This window comes from Muntiacus reevesi, chromosome 12, assembly GCF_963930625.1.
Source record: "Muntiacus reevesi chromosome 12, mMunRee1.1, whole genome shotgun sequence".
NCBI lineage: Eukaryota > Metazoa > Chordata > Mammalia > Artiodactyla > Cervidae > Muntiacus > Muntiacus reevesi.
This window is the reverse complement of record NC_089260.1, coordinates 41918228-41941843: the sequence shown is the minus strand read 5'-3', so window position 1 is coordinate 41941843 and position 23616 is coordinate 41918228. Positions and strand designations below refer to the sequence as shown.

Here is a 23616-nt window from a genome sequence, read left to right as displayed (position 1 = left end):
TTTTACCGTCTGAGTCACCAAGGGTTTAATGACTTTACATTAATTCAATAAATAGATGCACAATATTTATTCAGTTGGGTTTCTCTGGTAGCTCAACAGTAAAGAACCCAGCTGCCAAAGCAGGAGATGTGGGTCTGATCCCTGGATCAGCAAGATTCCCTGGAGAAGGAAATAGTAATCCACTCCAGTACTCTTGCCTGGGAAATCCCATGAACAGAAGAGCCTGGTGGGTTATAGTCCATGAAGTCACAAAAGAATCAGGCATGACTTAGTGATTGAGAATTAGTATTTATTCACTCACCTCTGAGCATTATTTAAAAACTTGAGATATAATTGATATATAATATTACTAGTTTCACATATACAGTGTGATTTGACATCTGTATATACTTGTGACATGAGCACCAGGATAAATCTAGTTAGCATCCATCACTTCACATAGTTGGGCTTCCCAGGTGGTGCTAGTGGTAAAGAACCCACCTGCCAATTCAGGAGACATAAGAGACACACATGCAATCCCTGGGTCAGGAAGATCCCCTGGAGGAGGCATGGAAGACCACTCCAGTATTCTTGTCTGGAGAATCCCATGGACAGAGGAGCCTCGTGGGCTACAGTCCATAGAATCACAAAGAATTGGACATGACTGAAGCAACTTCGCACACACACCTCACATAGGTTAGAAATCTTTTTTCTTATGCTGAAAACTTTTAAGATCTATTTTTTAAAAAAAATTCCCTGGCGGTCCAGTGTTCAGGACTCAGCACTTTTATTGTGGTGACCCAGGTTCCTCCCCTGGTTGGGGCACCAAGAGTCTGAAAGCCACAAGCATGTTCCCCCCACATGCCCCCCAAAGATCTATTTTCTTAGTAACCTTTAAATATGCAAAATAGTATTATTAACTATAATCACCATGCTGTATATTATATCCCCTTACTTACTTATCTTATAACTGAAGTTTGTACCTTTTGACCCCTTCCACTCATTTCTCCCACCTTCCACCCCCTGCTTCTGGCAACCGCCAGTCTGTTTTCTGAGTTTGTTTTTGTGTGTTTTCTGTGTTTGTTTGTTTTTCAGATTCCACATAAAAGTGAAGTCATATAGTGTTTGTCTTTCTTTCTCTGACTAATTTCACTTAGCATAATGCCCTCAAGTTTCATCTATGTTGTTGCAAATTTGGGGTGTTTTTCTTTGGTCGTAATTGTCCCAGGAATGAGCATCTTTCATCAAGTATTTGTCAACATCCATGATTTGGTGAAATGACTGTTAATATAGTTTATTCTGTGAGAATTTTATTGCAGGGAAACTCAATTCATTGAATGAGAGATGTTAACATTAATTTTTAAGGGTTGCATTAAGGGGCAAATTAAATAAAACTGGTTTAGTCTCTTTCTCCTCCTCCTCGGTGCTTTTATAAGCTCTTCTTAGGAAGATTTGTTTATTAACTCATTCATTCATTCGTGTATTCAGTCACTTAACATTTACTAGAACTCTACTTGATGTGTATTTTCTATTTTTAACCAATGGAACATACAAAAAGGTGAGGAGAGTAGAGTAAAGAAGAGCAATGTAGAAAAGAATGGGCTAAAAAGTATGAAAATGGGACAAGTAATTTTATGAAAATATGTTTTGAGGAGTTCACCCACTTCCACAGAGTTTAAAGTAATTCACTACCTTCAAACTACAACTTAACAATATAAGGGCACTAAAACACTAATCTATTTACATTATAGGGAGTTTTTTTTTTTGTATTTGTACAGAATTTTAAAGTTTAAATTTACTGTGATAGGAACACTGGCATGGGATCTACCCTCTTAAATTTTTGAGTGTACATTATTGTTGACTGTGGGCTTGAAGTTGTACACCAGATCTTTAGAGCTTAGTCACTTGCTTGACTGAAACTCTATGCCCAGTGATTAATTACTCCCCATTTCCCCTTCCCCTCGGCCCCTGGCAACTACTAGCCACTCTCTGATTCTATGAATTTGACTGTTTTAGTTACATGGAATTATGCAGTATTTGTCCTTATGTGACTGACTTATTTCCTTTAGAATAATGTCCTCAAGGTTCATTCATATTGTAGCATATTGCAAAATTTCCTCTTTTAAAAAAGATTAAATAGTATCCCATTGTATGTATATACCACATTTTCTTTATGCATACATCTGTCAATGGATATTTAGGTTGTTCCCACACCTTGGATATTGTGAACAGTGCTACAGTGAATGTAGGAATGCTAATGTCTCTTCAAGATCCTGATTTCAATTATTTTGGATAAGTACCCAGAAGTAGGTTTGCTGGATCATATGGTAGTAATATTTTTAATTTTTTTTTGAGGCATCTCCATACTGTTTTTTAAAGCAGTTGCATCATTTTGCATTCCTATAAGCAGTGTGCAAACATTCCAGTTTCTCCACATCCTTTTCAACTCTTGTCATCTTTCTTTTCTTTTATTGATAGTAGCCAATCTGACTACTGTCAAAACAAGAAAAGTGGTGGGAGGTGACATCTCATTGTGGTTTCATGATTTGCATTTTCCTGATGCTTAGTTGGGGTAGCTAGTCTCAGCCGCCCCTGACCTCCAACGTGGGCGATCAATGCAGAGATCTAGAGAAAAACAACAGAATGGGAAAGACTAGAGATCTCTTCAAGAAAATTCAAGATACCAAGGGAACATTTCATGCAAAGATGGGTTTGATAAAGGACAGAAATGGTATGGACCTAACAGAAGCAGAAGATGTTAAGACGAGGTGGCAAGAAACACAGTAGAACTGTACAAAAAAGATCTTCACGACCCAGATAATCACGATGGTGTCATCACTCACCTAGAGCCAGACATCCTGGAACGTGAAGTCAAGTGGGCCTTAGAAAGCATCACTACGAACAAAGCTAGTGGAGGTGATGGAATTCCAGTTGACCTATTTCAATTCCTGAAAGATGATGCTGTGAAAGTGCTACACTCAATGTGCCAGCAAATTTGGAAAACTCAGCAGTGGCCACAGGACTGGAAAAGGTCAGTTTTCATTTCAATCCCAAAGAAAGGCAATCCCAAAGAATGCTCAAACTACCGCACAATTGCACTCATCTCACTCGCTAGTAAAGTAATGCTCAAAATTCTCCAAGCCAGGCTTCGGCAATACATGAACTGTGAACTTCCAGATGTTCAAGCTGGTTTTAGAAAAGGCAGAGGAGCCAGAGATCAAATTGCCAACATCTGCTGGATCATCAAAAAAGCAAGAGAGTTCCAGAAAAACATCTATTTCTGCTTTATTGACTATGCCAAAGCCTTTGACTGTGTGGATCACAATAAATTGTGAAAAATTCTTCAAGAGATGGGAATACCAGACCATCTGTTCTGTCTCTTGAGAAACCTGTATGCAGGTCAAGAAGCAACAGTTAGAACTGGACATGGAACAACAGACTGGTTCCAAATAGGAGAAGGAGTAAGTCAAGGTTGTATATCGTTACCCTGCTTATTTAACTTCTATGCAGAGTACATCATGAGAAACGCTGGACTGGAAGAAGCACAAGCTGGAATCAAGATTGCCGGGAGAAATATCAATAACCTCAGATATGCAGATGACACCACCCTTATGGCAGAAAGTGAAGAGGAACTAAAAAGCCTCTTGATGAAAGTGAAAGAGGAGAGTGAACAAGTTGGCTTAAAGCTCAACATTCAGAAAACTAAGATCATGGCATCTGGTCCCATCACTTCATGGGAAATAGATGGTGAAACAGTGGAAACAGTGTCAGGCTTTATTTTGGGGGGCTCCAAAATCACTGCAGATGGTGATTGCAGCCATGAAATTAAAAGATGCTTACTCCTTGGAAGGAAAGTTATGACCAACCTAGACAGCATATTAAAAAGCAGAGACATTACTTTGCCAACAAAGATCCATCTAGTCAAGGCTATGGTTTTTCCAGTGGTCATGTATGGATGTGAGAGTTGGACTATAAAGAAAGCTGAGCGCCGAAGATTTGATGCTTTTGAACTGTTGTGTTGGAGAAGACTCTTGAGAATCCCTTGGACTGCATGGAGATCCAACCAGTCCATCCTAAAGGAGATCAGTCCTGGGTGTTCATTGGAAGGACTGATGCTGAAGCTGAAACTCCAATATTTTGGTCACCTCATGCAAAGAGTTGACTCATTGGAAAGGACCCTGATGCTGGGAGGGATTGAGGGCAGGAGGAGAAGGGGACGACAGAGGATGAGATGGCTGGATGGCATCACCGACTTGATGGACATGAGATTGAGTAAACTCTGGGAGTTGGTGATGGACAGGGAGGCCTGGCATGCTGCGATTCATGGGGTTGCAAAGAGTCGGACACAACTGAGCGACTGAACTGAACTGAACTGATGCTTAGTGACAAGCATTTTTTCATATACCTGTTGGTCATTTGCAAATTTTCTTTGAAGAAATGTACATTCAAGTCCTTAGCTCATTTTAAAATCAGATTGTTAGTTTCATTACAATTGAATTTTTGGAATTCCTTATATATTTTGGAGATCCACTCTTTATTGGATATATGGTTTACAAGTATTTTCTCCCACTCCATAGGCTGCCTTTTCAGTCTGTTGATTGTTTCCTTTTCTGTACAGAAGAATTTTGGTTTAATATAGTCCCACTTGTTTATTTATATTTTTGCTGCCTTTGTTTTGGTGTCATATCCATTAAATCATTGTAAAATCCAATGTCATGAAGTTTTTCCCCTGTGTTTTCTTCTAGGATTTTTATAGTTTTGAATCTTATGTCTAAGTCTTTAATCCCTTTTGAACTGGCTCTTGTTTGTGGTATAAGATAAAGGTGCAGTTTCATTCTTTTGCATGTTTTCCTAGCACCATTTGTTGAAGAGACTTTCCTTTAAACATTGTGCACTTTTGGCATCCTTGTCAAAGATTAGTTTGCAGAATACATGTGAATTTATTTCTGGGTTCTCTGTTCAGTTCCACTGGTCTATATGGCCATATTTTTGACACTACCATACTATTTTGATTACTATAGCTTTGCAATATAGTTTGAAATCAGGAAATGTGATGCTTCCAGATTTGTTCCTCTTTCTCAAATTTATCATCCTTATGGTTCCATATGAATTTTAGCATTGTTTTTTCTATTTCTGTAAAAAAATGTCATTGAGATTTTGATAGAAATGTATTGATTCTGTAGATTGCTTTGCATAAAATGGACATTTTAATATCATTACTTCTTCTAAGGAAGTGAAGTGAAAGTCGCTCAGTCATGTCCGATTCTTTGTCACCCCATGGATTGTAGCCTGTCAGGTCCTCTGCCATGGAATTCCCAGGTCAGAATACTGGAGTGGGTAGCCATTCCCTTCTCCAGGAGACCGTCCCAACCCAGGGATCAAACCCAGGTCTCCTGCATTGCAGGCAGATTCTTTACCAACTGAACCACAAGGAAAGATATTTTTTAATTTGTTTGTGCCTTGTTTAATTTCTTTCATCAATGTTTTGTAGTTTTCAACAAACAAGTCTTTTACCTTCTTAAGTAAGCTTAATCCTAGATATTTTATAATCTTGGTGATAGTGTAAATGGGATTGTTTTCCTAATTTCCTTTTTGTGTAGTTCATTATTAGTGTATAGAAATGCAACTGATTTTTTGTATTTTGATACTGTATCCTGTAACTTTACTGAATTTTTTTATTAGTCTGACAATTTTAAATGGAGTCTTCATGGTTGTCTATATATAAAATTTGCCATCTGCAAACAGAAAATTTTACTTTTTCCTTTCTGGTGTGGATGCCTTTTATTTATTTTTCTTATGTAATTTATCTGGCTAGGATTTTCAGTACTGTTGAGAGTGAGTATCCCTGTCTTGCTCCTGATCTTAGAGGGAAAACTGTCAATTTTTCATTGTTGGGTATGATATTAGTTATAAAGTTTTCATATATGACTTTCATTGTGTTGAGGCTATTTCCTCTAATTATAGTTCGTTGGGAGTTTTTATCATGAAAAGGTGTTTAATTTTGTTGTCTATTGAGTGGTCATGTGATTTTTATTCTTCAGTCTATTAATGTGGCATATTGGTTAATTGATTTTTGCATGTTGGACTATCCTTTGCATCCCAGGTAAAAATGCCTCTTAGTCATGGTATGTGATCCTCTTAATGTGCTATTGAATTAAATTTGCTAGTATTTTGTGAGGATTTTTGCATGTAAATTCATCAGGGATATTGGCTTATAATTTTCTTGTGGTGTCTTTGTCTGGCTTTACAATGCTAGCCTCATAAAATGAGTTTGGAAGTGTGCCCTCTCCTTCATTTTTTGGGGGAGAGTTTGAGAAGAATTGGTGTTAATTCTGACTTAAATGTTTGGTAGAATTCTCCTGTGAAGCCATCTGGCCCTGGACTTTTCTTTGGGAAATTTGCAGTTATTGATTCAGTCTCCTTACTAGTTGTAAGACTGTTCAGACTTTCTTTATTTAGTCCTCTGGGGAATCTCCTTGGAACATTTGGGGCTCTGAATGCATAATCCATCTCTTCCCTTCTGAGTGAAGTTGAGGGGTAGGGTATCTCTTCCTCATTATGCTAAGCCAGGAGCAGTATCTCTGGTGAGAGATGTTTTGAACCTCACTACTGACTTGGTGAGTCTGGTTTTACATTCCTCAGGATGCAGGAAACTGTAGTTGGTTTCCGATTTCTCACAAAGGGAAATTGTCTATAAATTGTTGCTGTATTGCTGTGTTTGTAGGGGGAAGGAGGACTTTATCTGCCATCTGGCTGACTTCACTCTTCTGGGGAGGACAATATTTTTAACTACTCTCAATTTTGCTCATTATAAAATTTTAATGGAAAAGGTAGTTTTGGCGGGGGGGGGGTGCCGCTGATATTCAGAATACTTATTATAAATAACTTAAAATTATTTTAATTTTATTGACATTTTCTTTATTACATTTAGATAACTTGAAATTTCCTGTTTCAATACGTTCTGAGCCCTGTATAACATTGAAGGGAAGCCGTGGAATGCTGTATATCTACTTCATTCCAAGTAAGTCCAAAATTTTGTTCTTGTAGATCAATTAAAAGGGCTCCAGAAATATCAGTGATAAATGATGGAGTTCTAAATATATGTGTACTAGTTTTCTATTGCTATGCAACAAATTACCATCATCTTAATGGCTTAAAACAATAAGATTCTTTATCTTACAGTCTTTGTGTGTCAGTAGTCTGGCCATGGCTTAGCTGTGTCAGCTTCAGAAGGTCTCCCCCAAGGCTGCAGTCAAGATGTTGGCCAGGGTTTCTTCTGAAGGCTCAACTAGGAAAGAACCCACTTCTAAGCTCAGGTGGTTGTTTACAGTGTTCAGTTTCTGTCTGGTTCTTGGCCAACTTTCAGTTCCTTGCTCTCTGGGCCTTTGCAACATAGCTTCTTGTTTCCTTGAAATTAACAAGGGGGACAGTTAGCTAACAAAATAGAAGTCACAGTCTTATATAGCCTAATGATGAAAGTGCCACCCTATTATCTTTGCTATTTTCTATATTTTAGAATCAAGTCACTAGGCTTACTCACACTCATGAGGAGGGATTATATAATGGCATGGTAAAAATGGAAACAATTTGAAACGTCTAACCATCTACTACCTATATCCTTTGTTAGCTATTCAGCTGATAAGTAAAGTTGGGTTTTCATGAGTCAAAGATTTATATATGAGCAATCCAGGACTTCTTTTTTTCCCTAAAGGTGAACTTTCTAAAAAAAAAAAAAAAAAAAAAAAAAATATATATATATATATATATATATATATATAGTGATGATGATATGAAAAGAAGCATTGCTTTTTGTTTTGTTTTATTTCTTTTCTTTTCTCTCTCCAATTTTATTTGCTATCATTTTAGTAAAAGTTAATTGGATGATGGTGATAGCATTGGACTGGATCTGAGGCTCTGTGAAAACACACAAAACTTTCTTCCTGGGACTTCTCTGCTGGTCCAGAGGTTAAGAATCTGCCTGCCAATGCAGGAGACACAGACGCAATCTCTGGTTTGTCAGACAAGATCCCACAAGCCGCTGTACAGCTAAGCCTGTGCACCACAACTACTGAATCTGTGCTCTAGAGCTTGTGAACCGGTATGCCCCTAGGGCCATACTCTGCAACAAGAGAAGCCGCTGCAATGAGAAGCCCCTGCTTGCCACAACTAGAGGAAGACCATGTGCAGCAGTGAAGACCCAGCAGAGCCAAAAACATCCCGCAAAACCAACTTTCATCCTTTCCTACCAGTCAATTGTGGCCGGTAGAGATCCCAGGAAACTTCAGTCGTAATCATCATCATTGTCATTATTGTTTTTTCATCATCATCATTATCATTTACATCCTAGCTTGTATTTGGAGTTTATACTTTTAAAAAGTGCTTTTATATAAATAAGCTTAAGAAATATTTATTCCTGAGTTTAATTCTCTAGCTTATAGGAAAAAGGGTAGTTGAGAATCCAGAAATGATAGATAATAAACATGTTTTAATTTTCCTGAATCTAATCATTTAACCTGTATCCTGATACTTTGTTTCTGCATTAATTTACTCATTTAAAAATACTTAGTAAATGTGTAGTTTATTTCAAATATTATGGTATGTACTTTGAATTCATTGAAAAATAAGACATTCTCTTGACCTTCAAGAATCTCTCAGTGCAATGGGAGAGACAGAGCTGTAGATAATAAAGTACGATAAAGTGAAATGATATCAATAAGGCTTAGTGGTAGCACAGAGGAAAGGATAATGAACTGTTTGCTCCAATTTCTTAGCCAAGGGTGAAAGCATTAATCTAAGCTATTTTAACTGAAGTGTATAGTTGATTTACAATATTATAGTAATTTCAGGTGTACAACATAGTGTTTCAGTACTTTTATAGATTACAATTCATTTAAAGTTATCACAAAGTAATAGTTATATTTCCCTGTGCTGTATGATATATCCTTGTTGCTTATTTTACACACAGTAGCATGTATCCCTTAATCCCCTAAAATAATCTAAATTTTTGCCCAACGAAAGCTCTACAATTTCTTCCTCTTTTTCTCAGGTTTTGTTTTCTGGTCTGTGTGGTGTGCTTTACCCCACACACCACAAATACGTTTGTGGTATTGGTGTGTGTTTGCAGAAGTGATTATTTACATAATGAATGACCTCATTTTCAAGTAAGCCCTTTGCCCTTACACACAGGAAGCAGACCTTCCAGATCCAAGTAATAATAATACAGCACAGTTTTACTTAGGGTTCTCTGAAACGCAGATACCAAGAAAGAATTAGACATACAAGGGATTTTTTGCAGGGTGTGGGGGTGGGGAAGGGAAATTCTTATGAACAGTAAAGGAAAGAGGAAGCCAGAGCAGGCAAGAAGATTCAGATTGAGGTATTGGGTTGGCTTGACAGTTTTGAAATGAGAGAGAAGAAAGGAGAATTTGGTAGGATGATCATCGGATTAAAGTGAATCCCTGAGACACCCTCAGCAAGTTAAGTGGGGAGCCTGCATGTCACATGTGTCCCATGACAGGCAGGAGTGGACTGGTTCTGGTGTCACCGTCATTACAGGAGCAGACCGTGAGGGTCTGGTCTCTGAAAGTGCAGTAGCTGGAGGCTCCCTGCCTACTGCCCTTCTCCTCACGGATTCTTTGGAAGGGAGTTTTGAGCAGTACACCTCCAAGGCCACCACAAATACCTTAATCATTTAGTAGATATGACATCCATGTAACATTATATTAATTCAGTAATTAAAATATCATTTGGTCATATTTTTTATAATGCTTTCCTTTTATGACCTGGGTTTCCCTAGATTATACTAGAACATCTGTGTGAAATCGTGGGCCATATTAATAGAAATCAACCATATTTTTGTGGCCCTATCGCTACTTAAATTCAGTAAGAGTATAACCGTAATCTTGAACCAAAAATAGGTTAGGAACGGAAATCATTTATTTTAAGACTTCATAGCCTTGCTTATAAAATTGTATGTCACTATTAGCAATTAACTAATTGTTAATTAAAACAATTAATTGACAAATACAGCTGGATCATACACCTTCCTCAAAGTTATTTCCAGAAGTTCCCAAAATTGTCATAGGTGAGCTCAAAAACAGTCCTCTTCACCAAAGCCCCCAGAGCCACCATGTCCCAGTCTGTCACTCCAATACCAATATCCCTGAGCTGCTGAGGCACGTGAGTCATACTTCACTTTGACCATTGTTCACAGTGACCACAGCGAACTCTAACATGACCACAGTGATGTCTAAGGGCAAGAAGCTTTCTCAAGATGTAAAGTATCGAGATGTCAAAGCAACACTTTCTTTCTTGGAATCACTGAAGCCTAGAGTCAGTGTGTCCCACGCAGAAATGGAAGAAGCTCCTTTGTTCTGCGTCATCGTTGGATGCCATGCTACCATGAGCCTTTATCTCCAGACATCCCCCATGAGAGCAGGTCTTCATCTTCCATACACATTCCTGCTTTGAGAGAGGTTCAGGTCCAAGGCCATGGAGTGTACCATGGCGGCCACTGTTTGAAACAGACTGTATGATGTTCTCCTTCTCTACACTTAACTCTGAAAGTAGAGAAATGGAGACAAATAAGGGAGTTTGCTGGTACTTTAGGCTCAGAGTAATGAGGACCTGCATTAAGATAGTGGTAATGGGGATGAAAGGAGGCCAGTAGAATTTACCAGGATTAGGAATTCTAGTGCTGATTTGGTAATGAAGGTGAAGAAATCAATTTGGGATCTATTGGGGGTGGTAATAAGTGACATTTGAGTTGAGATATTGAATGAGCGCAGAGGACAGGCACTCAAAAGAAAAGTTGAGACCAAACATGATGATTTGGAAGTTACTACCCTTTGTGGTATTTAAAGCTGGGGAGAGTGTGCAGTGTGAAATTAAGAAGCACTGAAGTTAGAACCCTAAGAAAGATGAGTCAACGAGCTAGACTAGTCAGAATGGTTTAAGGATGACAAGAAAAGAGTGGCAGCACCAACACCAAAGGATGAGCAATGTTTTGAGAAAGGAGGTGACAGTTCTGTTAAGCACAGTCAAGTTCAAGGTAAAGATAGAAAAAAATTTTTTTTTACTATGGCTGCAATGAGCCTTGGTGACTTTATTAGGAAAATATTTTCCACAAAGTAGTGGTTATAGTACTTGTTTTCATTATATAAAAGATTGTACATCTTGTCCAGTTGGGCCAACTGAATAACTTAGAAGAAATGAGCCAAATGCATTTCTTCCTGGAATTTTCCATGTTCATTGGTAATAAGGAGATCATAAGGAAATAATAAAAAGTTGATCTATTTAAATTGTAATCAATGGGTTCAATTTTGTCCTCCAAGAAATCTTTCATCAAAACTAGTAAAACGTGGGCATGAGTTGATTATGATTATTGTCACTTCCTCTCCCTTCCCTTTCTTTTGAATCTGTAGAACAGTGGAACTGTGACAACAATCAGAAATTTTGTATTCCCAGTTTGATAGTTTTCTCAAAAATATAGATTCTTCTATTTTTTGGCATAGCACAGATAATTCTCACTGTGGAACATTCTATTTGATTACAATCGACTAGTGGGCCTCTCAGAACTACAGTTTTCTCATCTACAAAACAGGATAATGGTATTCATATTACAGGTAGTTATGACGATTAAATGAAATAATGTAGGAAAAGCACAAGGCATATTTTAAGTATACAGTCAATGTTGGTTATTAAACATTTATTAAAAAAATAATCTTATTTGAAGGGCTAATGGAATTTTTTTCTCTTTAAGGAAGAGATATAAAAAGCTTATATTTCAATATCTATCTATCTACTAAGTCCATGAATTTCCCATTGCGCAAAGAAGTTATTTGCCGAGGATATGATGATGATTTTTCCTTTTGCAGAGCTCTGAAGGGAGGTAAGCATTCAATTCATATTACTCTCAGAATAGAATATAATGTCTTATGAGAGTGCTGTGAAAATTAAATACTTTAAAAATGTGAAGTTCCTTTTCTAATAATAATTCTTCATTTCCACCCAATGTTTTCCTTTTAGCAGTTTAAACAACATTTTACAATTATGTTATTGGATTATTATTAAGATGACACTTATTTGGGTGTGTTTGAAGAGATATTAAAATTTTTACCTTGTTTAGATTAACATTGTATATTTACCCTTCATTATGGTTCTTGTTTTCTAAAGATTGCATTTATTATTTTTCATAAAAACACAGTAGCTTTTTCTGTGCAGTTACATTGGGTCCTTCAATGTCTTTTCTCCCTGTTTTTCCACCTGGAGTTATTCACAGAATCATAAAATTTCAAAGTTTAGGACCTTAAAGATAATTATTGCAAACCCATGAATTTTTCCATTATAATTTTTAAGGTAGTATTTTAAATATTTTAAAAATTCTATATATTATATTTTCACATTATTAAAAATTGGAAAGCATAAACAATTAGAAAAGTCTACCCCAGGTTAGGGAACTAAGATCCCACAAGACAGCAGCTTGCCCCCTTCTCTGAACAAAATGTTTTTAAGTGAATCAATTTCTTGCTACACAAATGAAGCTTCAAGATGTATCTCCCAACCAACCATCTCTCCTCATCTCTAACTTGTCTGCCACTCCCAAGCCACACACATGTTGTGGAGCTGGCATTGTTATGAGTCTGAGTTCAGAGTTATAAAGACCTGAGTCAGTGTCCCAGCTTTTCCACCGACCGGCAACGTGGCCTTGGGTGTTATTTAACCTCTATCAACCTCACTTTCCTCCTCTGAGAAATGGGGACAAGGAAACCTATTTTATGTGGCTTTAAGGATAAAATTAGAGAATCTGTGTTTAAAAAAAATTGTGTTTAAAAAAGATTTTAGTAGAGTGCTCAGTGTGAGAATCAAGAATTATGGTGATTAAGTATGCATTTTTGTTCCTGACTTTATAGTCCTGTCATTTTTATAAGGGAGGAAACTGATGTCTGCAGTGGTTCAGCAATGTGCCCTTGGTCTTTTGGAGATCTGGTAATGGAGTAGCCTCTAATAACTGCTCTTCCACTGGACCATACTTTCTTTCTCTTTGAAAGAAATCCCTGGGAATTCTCTGGTGGTTCAGTGGTCAGCGCTCTGCACTTCCATTGCAGGTAGCGGGCATTTGATCCCTGGTCGGGGAACTAAGTTTCTGCAAGCTGCATGACATGGCCAAAACCCACTCCCCCCTCCCCAAAAAAAAAACCACCAAAAAAACAACAGTGACCAAAAAAAAGTGAAAGATATTCTCTTGACAGATTACTGTTTAAAAAGTGTCCCTTTCTCTCATACAACAGTTTTACAATTACTTAATCTCTGTGGGATTATGTTGACATTTATATGAATTTTCGAAGTCTCACTTTTTTATGATTGAAGATGTATCAGACTCAACCCAGACTGCCTGCTTCTTCCCACTTCCCCATCCTTCCTTCCACAAACATCTGTTGAACCTAATCTGAGCAAATCATGATTTTGGCTGTGGTGATTCAAAGTCCATCTATAGGTTCTCTTTCTTCAGGTCACCTTGTTCTGGGAAAGATAGTCATGGCAACAAATGTTACAATGAAAGGTCATAAATGCTAATAGATTATATGCTCTTAGTTTTAATTGTATAGTTATCAACTTACTATGACAGGAGAACTCAAGAGGCTTCAGAGACTATTTTATTAGTCTTAAATCTGAGAACCCTAGAGAGTGGGGAAAAAGGACATTCCCTGAGATATATTCCCTGAGATAAGAATATAGTTTATTTGGAGAATAGCTTTTTTCAAAAAAGTTTTTATTTAATTATTTGGCTGCACTGGGTCTTAGTTGTGGCATGTGGGATCAAGTTCCCTGACCAGGGATCAAACCCAGGGCCCCTGCATTGGGATCATGGAGTCTTAGCCACTGGACTACCAGGGAAGTCCTTGGAGAGTAGCTTTTTTTTTTTTTGTAGTCAAGCAGAATATGTTTGTGGGAAATTGGAGATGAACCTAGAAAAGGGGCTAGGGTAGTGTAAGTCATGGATTAAATATTGGCTTGGATCTTGTTGTTAGTGGGTAGGGGTGACCCAACAAGATTTCCATTTTTGCAGATAACTAGTGTCTCTGTGGGGAGAAGGCAATGGCACCCCACTCCAGTACTCTTGCCTGGAAAACCCCATGGACGGAGGAGCCTGGTAGGTTGCAGTCCATGGGGTCACTGGGAGTCGGACACGACTTCACTTTCACCTTCGCTTTCCACTTTCATGCATTGGAGAAGGAAATGGCAACCCACTCCAGTGTTCTTGCCTGGAGAATCCCAGGGACGGGGGAGCCTGGTGGGCTGCCATCTATGGGGTCGCACAGAGTCGGACACGACTGAAGCGACTTAGCAGCAACAGCAGCAGCAGTGTCCCTGTGGAAGTGTTACCCACGATAAGAGGCTAGGCAGGAAATTCAGGCAAGTCTCCATTGGGGCCCCCGCTGCAGCCAGGGGAAGTAAATAAGTAACAGATTTCTTTGCTCATTCTCTGAGGAGGGGCCAGCTGGTTCCTTATATGGAGTGAAAATAGGACCATCCCCTAGAGAAAGGAAAGGTTACCCACTCCAGTATTCTTGCTTGGAGAATTCCATGGTCAGAGGAGTCTGGTTGGCTACAGTCCATGGGGTAGCAAAGAGTTGGACGTGACTGAGCGCCTAAACACCAGGATGGGATGGACGAGTTACTTAGGTAGTTTGCCTACTCCTTTGGTGGTGTTGAGTGCAGGGGACAAAAGCACACTACCCTACTTTTGCTCCCAACATCCTGTTTTTGCTCCTGGCTCTTCAGAAGTGGCAGTTGGGTTTTTTTTTTTTTTTGGCCTTTTTGTATCCTGTTGTCCACAATTTGCCCCAACTGCTAATGCTTGCAGTTATTTTTAGTCCCTTAGAGTTTCTTTCTGTTTTGTTGCTAGAGGAGACATTTGTCCAGGTGTAGGTACTATAGCAAAGGTTCCCAGGTCCCAACCTGTCTCAGAAGGAGGTGGGTTTTGGCTGAGGTAAGAAACTTGGATGGAAGGAAATGCAGCTGGGAGGCTGTGTAAGGGACCGCGAGGGAGGCCCTGAGAGTAAAGAGAAGGAGACAAAAGAGAGTATTCTGGGAGACAGGAGTGGTGGGACTGCTGACTGATTTGATGTGGCAGGTAAACATCAAATAAATCAAGAACTGCTCCAGGGTGTTGATTGGATGGATAGAAGTGCCATGATTGGAAATGATGTGTGTAAAAGGAAGGGACAGATTTTTAAAGAGAAAGATAGTGGGTTCTGGTTTGGCATGTTGGGCTTAAGGTAATTTGGGAACATTCAGATAAAGAAACTCACTTGGCAGTTAAGTACACGGGCCTAGAGATTGGTACATTCTGATTTAAGAAACACTGATGCTATCAACAGACCTTTGAAAATTTGTGAGTCAAATGAGTAAGGAACATACTCAACGACTTGTTGTTACAAAGGTCATACACTTTTAGGATATGATGCTTAGAGAATATGGACAATTGAAGATAAAAATTACACATACTCTTTCCACTTCTTACACACAAATACACACACACATCTTCATTTCTTTCAAAAAGACATTTATGAATAAATAAATGGATATTTCAAAGGCATTTTAAATTTAATGTCTGTTAGCCCTGTTTTCAGGATTTCGCTAGGGTTTCTGTAACAAAGTACCAAGAATTGGGTGGCTTAGAACGACAGACTGTGGTCTAACAGCTCTGGAAGCTAGAAGACAGAGACCCTGTTGGCAGGGCTGTGCTCCCCCTAAAGGCTCTTGGTTAGGAAGGATCAGCTCCAGGCCTCCCTCCTAGCTCAGGCAGCCTGAGGAGACTCTTGCCTTGTAGATGACCAACTTTCTCCTGTGTCTCCTTGTGTGGTCTTCCCTCTATGCATGTTGATCTGCATGTCCAAATCACCCCTTTTTATAAGAACACAGTCATATTCAATTAGGACCCACCTTAATTACCTCATCTTAACTTGACCATCTGCAAAGATCCTACTTCCAAATAAGTCTGTGTTCAAGATACTGGGGGACTGGACTCGAATATCGGTTGGGGGGACACTTTGCAACCCATAACACCATCTGAGGCTTGGGTCCTATGTGTTGCATAGTTGCAGGGAAACCTGGACGGGATCACTAGTGAGCTACGTGGATACCTTTTGGGAAGAACAGAGAAGGGTCTAAGCTGAGGTTCTGTCTTCCTTTTCTCTAACTCTGCCTTGTTTCTCTTTTGGCTTCTTCAAGAGGCTTCACGCTAACTCCCTATAAGAGGAGAATGGGAGATATGTCTTTCTTGGAAAGAAAAACAGTTGAAAAAGAGGGCTCTCCTACAGAAGAGGTTAGAGCTCCTTCTTCCCACTTGACCTGGTAGACATTCAGGCAGATATCCCAAATAGAAATTTGGGAGTTACTTTTCTTTTTGGCTGCACCATGCAGCATGCAGATTCTTAGTTCCCCTGACCAGGGATCAAACCCGTGCCCCCTGAGGTAGAAGCGTCGGGTCTTAACCATCAGAAAAGTCCCTTGGGAGCTGCTCTTGATTTCTTCCTCAGACTCTAGTCCCATCCTTCACTCTCTGTCACGAAGTTGGCAGTGTTCACTTCACAACCAGGGCCGCATACTCAGGAGGTCTTCACATTTGGGCTTTACTATTCTGGGATCGCAGCCTTGAGATTCTTAGTCATTTTATCTTTGAGCGTGTGTTTTGTATACAAAGTGTGATGGGACAGTGGTGTATGTGCCCACCTAGCCTGGACAGGTTCTTGGCTTCCTGCTGTTCGCTGTCCTGTTAGCACCCTGGTCCCTTCCTGGCATCCCCTATCTTGTCCCGTCTGGGGACACCTGTTACCCTCTACCCCTGGTGGAGGCCTGGAGCTGGGAGGGTCAGGGTCAGGCACGATGTCCTGTAGTGTCTGGGGTGGGGTATGGCAGTGACCACCCCACTGCACTGGCCGCACCACGGCAGTGTTTAGTGGGTGACTAGATGAGGACCAGACGGCCTCCCCTACAGCAGGTAATTTATGGAGGTATTTTATGGAGGTTGCAAAACCTTTGAGGGTCATGTGTGGGTCTGCAGGCCTGTGGTGGAGAATGGTGCCTGGTTTGGCTTCCCTGCCCTCCTCTGGGGTATGAGACGTCTGGCAGCAGCAGGGGGATCCTGTCAACCAGCTGTCAGGCCCACAGTTTGCACCTCAACGCCATCTCCCATCATTACGGAGCAGCCCCTGGGTGCCTGCGAACTTCTACACTTACCTTGCGACTGGTGCAGGGAACATTGCCTCAGATTCTTCTATGCCTGGAGGACCTTCTCAAACTCCTTCTGAATTTTCTGAGTCTGGCTTGTAACAGTTTCTTCTGAACTGCTTTAGGCACCTTCTGAGGATGAGCCATGAAATACAAATTGTGAAACTTCAGGGGTTCTGCCTTGTAGTTAAATGCTCTGATATTTGTGTTTACAATTGACATTATACAATATAAAGAGGAATGGTAAAATTCATGCTAATAATTTAAAATTTTGTTTTATTTTGAATAGATTAAATAGCAAATTAAAACTATGGCAGTAACTGTAGTTAGCACTGCTGTGTGGTTTATTTGTAAGTTGCTAAGAAACTAGATCCTGAAAGATCTTATCACAAGGGAAAAAAAACTTTTTGGTTTTATGAGGTGATGAATTACTGTGGTAATTATTTAGCGCCATGTGTAAGTCAAGTTATTATGCTCTACACCATATACTTCTGTGCTGTGTCGATTACATCTCAGTAAAACTGAAAGAAAAAAAGATTAAAAAACTATCATGGCAAATCTGGAGAGAGAAAGAGACTGTGAAAGAAAGGAAAAACTTTGTATTTTGGTATCTTTAATGAATGTTTCCCCAGATTTCTGAATAAGTTCCCCCTCCCATTTTCTTTCTTTTTTAAAAATATGTTTAATTGCTTATTTGGCAGTGCTGGGTCTGTTGTGGCCTGTGGAATCTAGTTCCCTGACCAGGGATCAAACCTGGGCCCCTACACTGGGAATGGTCTTAGCCCCTAGACCATCAGGGAAGTCCCTGGGTCCCTATTTTCATTTTGTGCTTAGCCTTGCAAATTATGTAGCTGGTCTTAGAATCAGGTATGCAGGGGGCCAGGTAGTACCAAGAGCTGGAAATTCAGAAGTGACCAAAGCACAGCCCCTGTCTTTATGGAGTTTGTAGAGCAGTGGAGGAAACAAGATGGCCACTAAGTCATGAAAGAAGATAAAGATGAAAATGAAATAAGGTTCATTTTACAGTAAGCGCTCTCAAGGAAAGCAGCAGGATGACTAGGTAGAGCGTGATGAGGGAGGTTACCTGAGGTGGAGGTCATGAGGGGTGTTTACCCTCCTGTCTCTTCATCGATATCACTGCCTCCTGGGCTCTGACTGGTCTCCCTGACTTTTAGTGTCCCCTTAAGTCCAGCTACTGTACAGTCATGTGACTCAACTCTCTAAACAAATTCTGACTAATTCACACCCTTGGTTGTTTTCCTATCACCACCATTCTCTTCCTGTGGAGTCTGAGTCAATTCATGCTAACTTCTTCAATTTTACTTCTTCACATTCTTGCTGCCTCTTTGCTTTTATAACACTGAGCCCCTTTCAAGCATACCTGTAAACTATCAGTATATTGATTTTCACCTTCCTGCCTTTGCTCCTCTTTTTCCAACCACCTGGAATATACTCCCTACCTACCTTCCCGTCTTTTATGTGAGTTCACTTGTCATAATAACATTAACATCAATGAGAATATTAATTAACATCATTGATAATATTAATAACAGCATCATTATTATTCACAAGATGCTATGGGGGTTGTAGAAAGGAGTAACGTTTAATGTTATAATAGATAACATTTGAATGTTAATAACATTTAATGAGACATTGTTCTGAGTACTTACATGTATTAACTTCTATAGCTCGTGTTTACAAAGTATGTCACCTGCCATATCAGTAAACAGAGGATGTTGTGGCCATTAAGCCATCAGCCACTGCAGCTGCTCCCAACCCTTCCCTCTAAAGTAGACTGTGAGGGGATTCAGGATGGAGAAAACAAGATACTGGCCCATGATACTGGCCCTCAGATCTAGGGCATGTCTGAGGTACATATCAAAGGAAAGATTCAATGAGCATCTTCCCGTACATAGAGAAGTGCTAAATTCATGAACCTGAGATGTCTAGATTTTATTTAATATAAATCTTTTGATGTTCCAACTACCTCAGTTTTTTTTTTTGTTTGTTTTGTTTTTTTGCAAGAATTCCTATGTATTCTGGCTCCTCCCTTATCTCTTTGGAGCAGTCCCTCTGAGCTATCTGAGAAGCCGTCTTCTGGGCTTAAGTCCACAGTATGTCCACCATATAAAATACAGTTCTCAACTATAGGTTGTGCATTTTTTTCAGTTGATACCCTCATAGTAATCCTATGAAATAGATGTTATTATCCATCATCATTTCACTGAGGCACAGACAAGTTAAGTGACTTGCCCAAGGTCACATACTGAGTAAGCAGAGGAGTTGGGATTCAAATTCAAGCAGGTCAGGCCCCAGAAGCATCACTCTTCATAAAAATACTATCCTGCCTTCATCCTTACTGCATCTTTTCATCACACAGTGAATTTGTATTGGTTTATTTGCATGTCTGTATTCCAGGAGACTTTAACTCTTTGAGGGGAAGGATGGTATGGTACTAACCTTGTCTCCTGAGTCCCTGGTGCATAGTAGGCTTTCAATAAATATTTGTTGAGCTATTAAATTTGAATTCAATTTAATCTTGAATGAAAGATCCTCAGATCATTAAGATATGGTCACTTTACTGAATTCAAGAGCCAATTTTCTCAATGTATGAGCACCCCTAAGAAGAATACTCCCAGAAGCAAATAAATAAATCCTTATTTGGGAAAAAGAAGGTATAGATGCAGACATTATCCAATCATTTGCTATTAAGGATTGTCTTTAGCTAACTCAGAGAACAGTAATCATTATAGTTTGCATTTGGCTATTTTTATTACTTTAGAAAAGATTTTGGGGGTTTTCCTGATGGCTCAGTGGTAAAGAATCTGCCTGCCAAGGTGGGAGACACAGGTTCAGTCGCTGGTCCCAGAAGATCCCATGTGCTTCAGAGCAACTAAACCTGTGTACTACAACTATTGGGCCTATGTTCTAGAAGCCATGTGCCACAGCTACTAAGCCTGTGTGTGTGAAATACTGAAGCTTGCATGCTCTTGGGCCCATACTCTATAATAAGAGAAGCCACTGAAATAAGAAGCCCATGCACCTCAATTGGAGAGTAGCCCCCACTTGCTGCAACTAGAGAGAAGCCTGTGCAGTAACGAAGACCCAGCACAGCCAAAGATAAAAATAAATAAATAAATAATTAAAAAAAAAGATTTTTGGTCACTATTGCTTTTGTTAGAGATTCAAAGCATTTTTTCTTTCTATCCCTGCCCTTTAAGTTCACTCGTTTGTTGTTTCTGACTGGGTCAATGGAGTGTGGGTTTTCCCTGAATTTCTAACTGTTTCCCACAGCTTCTGTGGGGCCAGGCCCATGGCTGTGCATTTCAACAGTGACTACGTAACTAGGCTTCTCAGTGGTGGGGTTGAAAGGAGCTTTGATATCCTGGCTGCCTCCCAAAACTCTCCTCCACCTTTAGGAAGGTTTTTCTTTATCATTTCCTGCTGAGATGCAGCAACAATAAACATGCACACATGTAACGTGGGATGAAGCATATTAGCACTAGCTTGTTCATCATTCATTCATTATTGAGACCAGTGGATCTTACAAGTTTGTGTCCACTAAGAGATGAGATACAGGCTGATACCAAGAGGGGCTCAGGTTGGCAGAGGAAGCCACAGGGGAATCATAGGCAGGGGATAAGATTTGTTATTTTTCTACAATTTTGCTTTTATTACTTTTGCCAGTAGTAGAATTATAAAAGGTACATGTCATACCTTTTATATAAAAGGTACATGTGTGTGTGTGCTAAGTAGTTTCAGTCGTGTCCAACTCTTTGCAACCTTATGAACTGTGGCCCACCAAGCTTCTCTGTCCGTGAGATTCTCCAGGAAAGAATATTGGAGTGGGTTGCCATGCCTTCCTCCAAGGGACCTTCCTGACCCAAGGATTGAACTCGTGTCTCTTACCTCTCCTGCATGCATGTCATGCTACAAAAAAACAAAATTACCTTATCTTGGCCAATAATTTTTTGTATTTTGGTTGCAGAGACTGTGAACACAACAATACAATTCTCCTTCAAGGGAATACGATTTTCTAAGGTATTGTTCAAGTCGTTTTGTACTTCTTTAATCTTTTGTAGTAACAGATATGTTAAGAATTTGAAAAAAGCAATCCACAACTTCTAAAAAATACTGATTCAAGATTAAGATGTTCGAGGTTTTTTTTTTTTTAACTTTTTCTGATTTTGTTTATTTTGCTATTTGTTCTTTCTGTAGAATATGGAAAAATAGAAAACTTACACCAAAGGAAACCCTTTTTATTTGTTTTTTAGTAATGTTGTTTGTTTAATTTTGGCTACGCTGGGTCTTCGTTGCTGTGCAGGCTTTTCTCTGGTTGCAACGAGCGGGGCTACTGTCTAGTCCTGGTGTGTAGGCTTCTCATTTCGGTGGCTTCTCTCATTGTGGAGTGTGGGCCCTAAAGTGGGTTTCAGTTGACACCTGTGGGCTCAGGAGTTGTGGCACATGGGCTTAATTGTTCCATGGCATGTGGGATCTTCCTGGACCAGGGATCAAACCCATGTCTCCTGCATTGGCAGGTGGGTTCTTCACCACTGTGCCACAAGGAAAGTCCAAGAAAACTCTTTTAAAATTTCAACATATGTTGCTAAAAGTAATGCAAATGCTCATTGTTAATATGATGAATGATCTTTGGGTGAAAGCATCATTGTGACCATTGTGTGTAACTCAGTACCTGCCTCCATGAGTAATAATGATGGGCAATTTTAGATATTTGCATTTAGAAGTGCAATGAAACTTTGCAAATTTTGCTTCTGGTTAACTATTTTAAAATAAACATGAGGGACTTCCTTGGTGGCCCAGTGGTTAAGAATCTGCCTGCCAAGGCAGGGGACACAGGTTCGATCCCTGGTCCGGGAAGATCCCACATGCTGTGGAGCAACTAAGCCTGTTCGCCACAGCTACTGAGCCCGAGTGCCCCAGAACCCGTGCTCCACAGCCAGAGAAGTCACCACACCCTGAGACTGCAGAGTGGGCCCCGCTTGCCTAACTCAAGAAAGCCCGTGCATAGCAAGCAAGACCCAGTGCAGTCAGGAGTAAATAAACAAATAAATTAAAAATAAAATAAAATAAACATTAATAATACATATTCTTTACCTATTTTGTTTTAGATGATCAATATTTCTAATGTTTGAAAATTTAGTAGGCTAGTCTAGAAAACTGAGAAAGTATTAAGTAGCTTTCTGCTAGTAAGACAAAATTCTTATAAAAGTCTTACAAGATAGAAGCATCTAACATATTACTTGTATTTCATTTTAGGGACAATACAACTGTATTACAGAAGCCATCGAGGGGAACACTGAAGAAAAGCTCTTTTGCTTGAACTTTACTGTCATACATTACCCTGATTTCAATTAGAATAAATCAAGTATTTGCTTTTATCTTTCAAAAGTTTTATTCTTCACTTAAAATATTTTTTATACTGTGTATTTGTTTGCTAGGTCTGCCATAACAAATGCCACAGATTAGGTGGCCTCAACAATATTTATTTTGTTCTGGAGGCTAGAAATCTGAGATCCAGTTGTCAGCAGATTGGGTTCCTTTTGAGACCTCTCTCCTTGGCTTGTAGATGGCCTTTTTCCCCCTATGTCCTCACGTCATCTTCCCTCTGGGCATGTAACCCTAATCTCTTATAAGGACACCAGTCATTGGTTTAGGGCCTACCCGAGTGACATCATTTTACCTTTATTGTCTTCAAATCTAGTCACCTTCAAAGGTACTGGGGTTAGGGTTTCAGCTTGTGAATTATGAGAATTCACAGTTCAGCCTGTAGCACACAGGTAATAAATATAATCTTTCCAGTCGCTCGACTTCTCTCCATTTTCTGCATCTGCTTTGGAACAAGTCGCCAGCATTGGTTGCCTGGACTCCTCTGCTGCCTCCTGACTGACCAGCCTACACCTGGCCAGGTACCTCAGGTAAGTTATCCTTCACAGAGGCAGTTTCAATAATACTTTCAAAATACAGCTCATGGTGCACATGGAAGAAAACAAAAACAAGCCCCACCTATGGCTTTTGGTCCCTTTTGGGATAAAGTTGGAATCTTTTAGAGGGTCTGCTAGTCCCTACCCACCTTTTCCCTCCCCAGCCCCTTTTCCCACCACCCTTCCCTTGCTCTCTGTGTCCCAGAATGTGCCATACTCCCTCCTACTCCAGAGCCTTCACCCACACGGTTCCCTCTGCTTCAGTTACATGCATCCACTCTACCTGACCCTTATCCCTTTATCAGTAATAGGTGTGGATCTTCTTTGGCTGAGATGCTATTTTCTCAGGGAATTCTTATCAGGTAGCACACGGCACACCTATTACACTTTTGATACTGGGCAGGGGCAGTCCTGAGTAAAACTGTACAGAAACTGTGTCACATGGAGCCAGGCTTTCAAT

The 23616-nt window shown here is 39.7% G+C and overlaps 1 protein-coding gene across 1 annotated transcript in view; it reads left to right on the top strand.

Moving 5' to 3' along the window:
* The window catches only part of LY96 (lymphocyte antigen 96), a 33449-nt gene extending 10826 nt beyond the window's left edge, over positions 1–22623 (top strand). Inside the window, exons 2-5 of the mRNA XM_065903087.1 lie at positions 6911–7000; positions 11741–11869; positions 21203–21255; positions 22492–22623. Coding sequence (XP_065759159.1) covers positions 6911–7000; positions 11741–11869; positions 21203–21255; positions 22492–22590 — 371 coding nt within the window. The 3' untranslated portion in view covers positions 22591–22623. The remainder of the gene's footprint in view (positions 1–6910; positions 7001–11740; positions 11870–21202; positions 21256–22491) is intronic.
* The last annotated feature ends 993 nt before the right edge of the window (positions 22624–23616 follow it).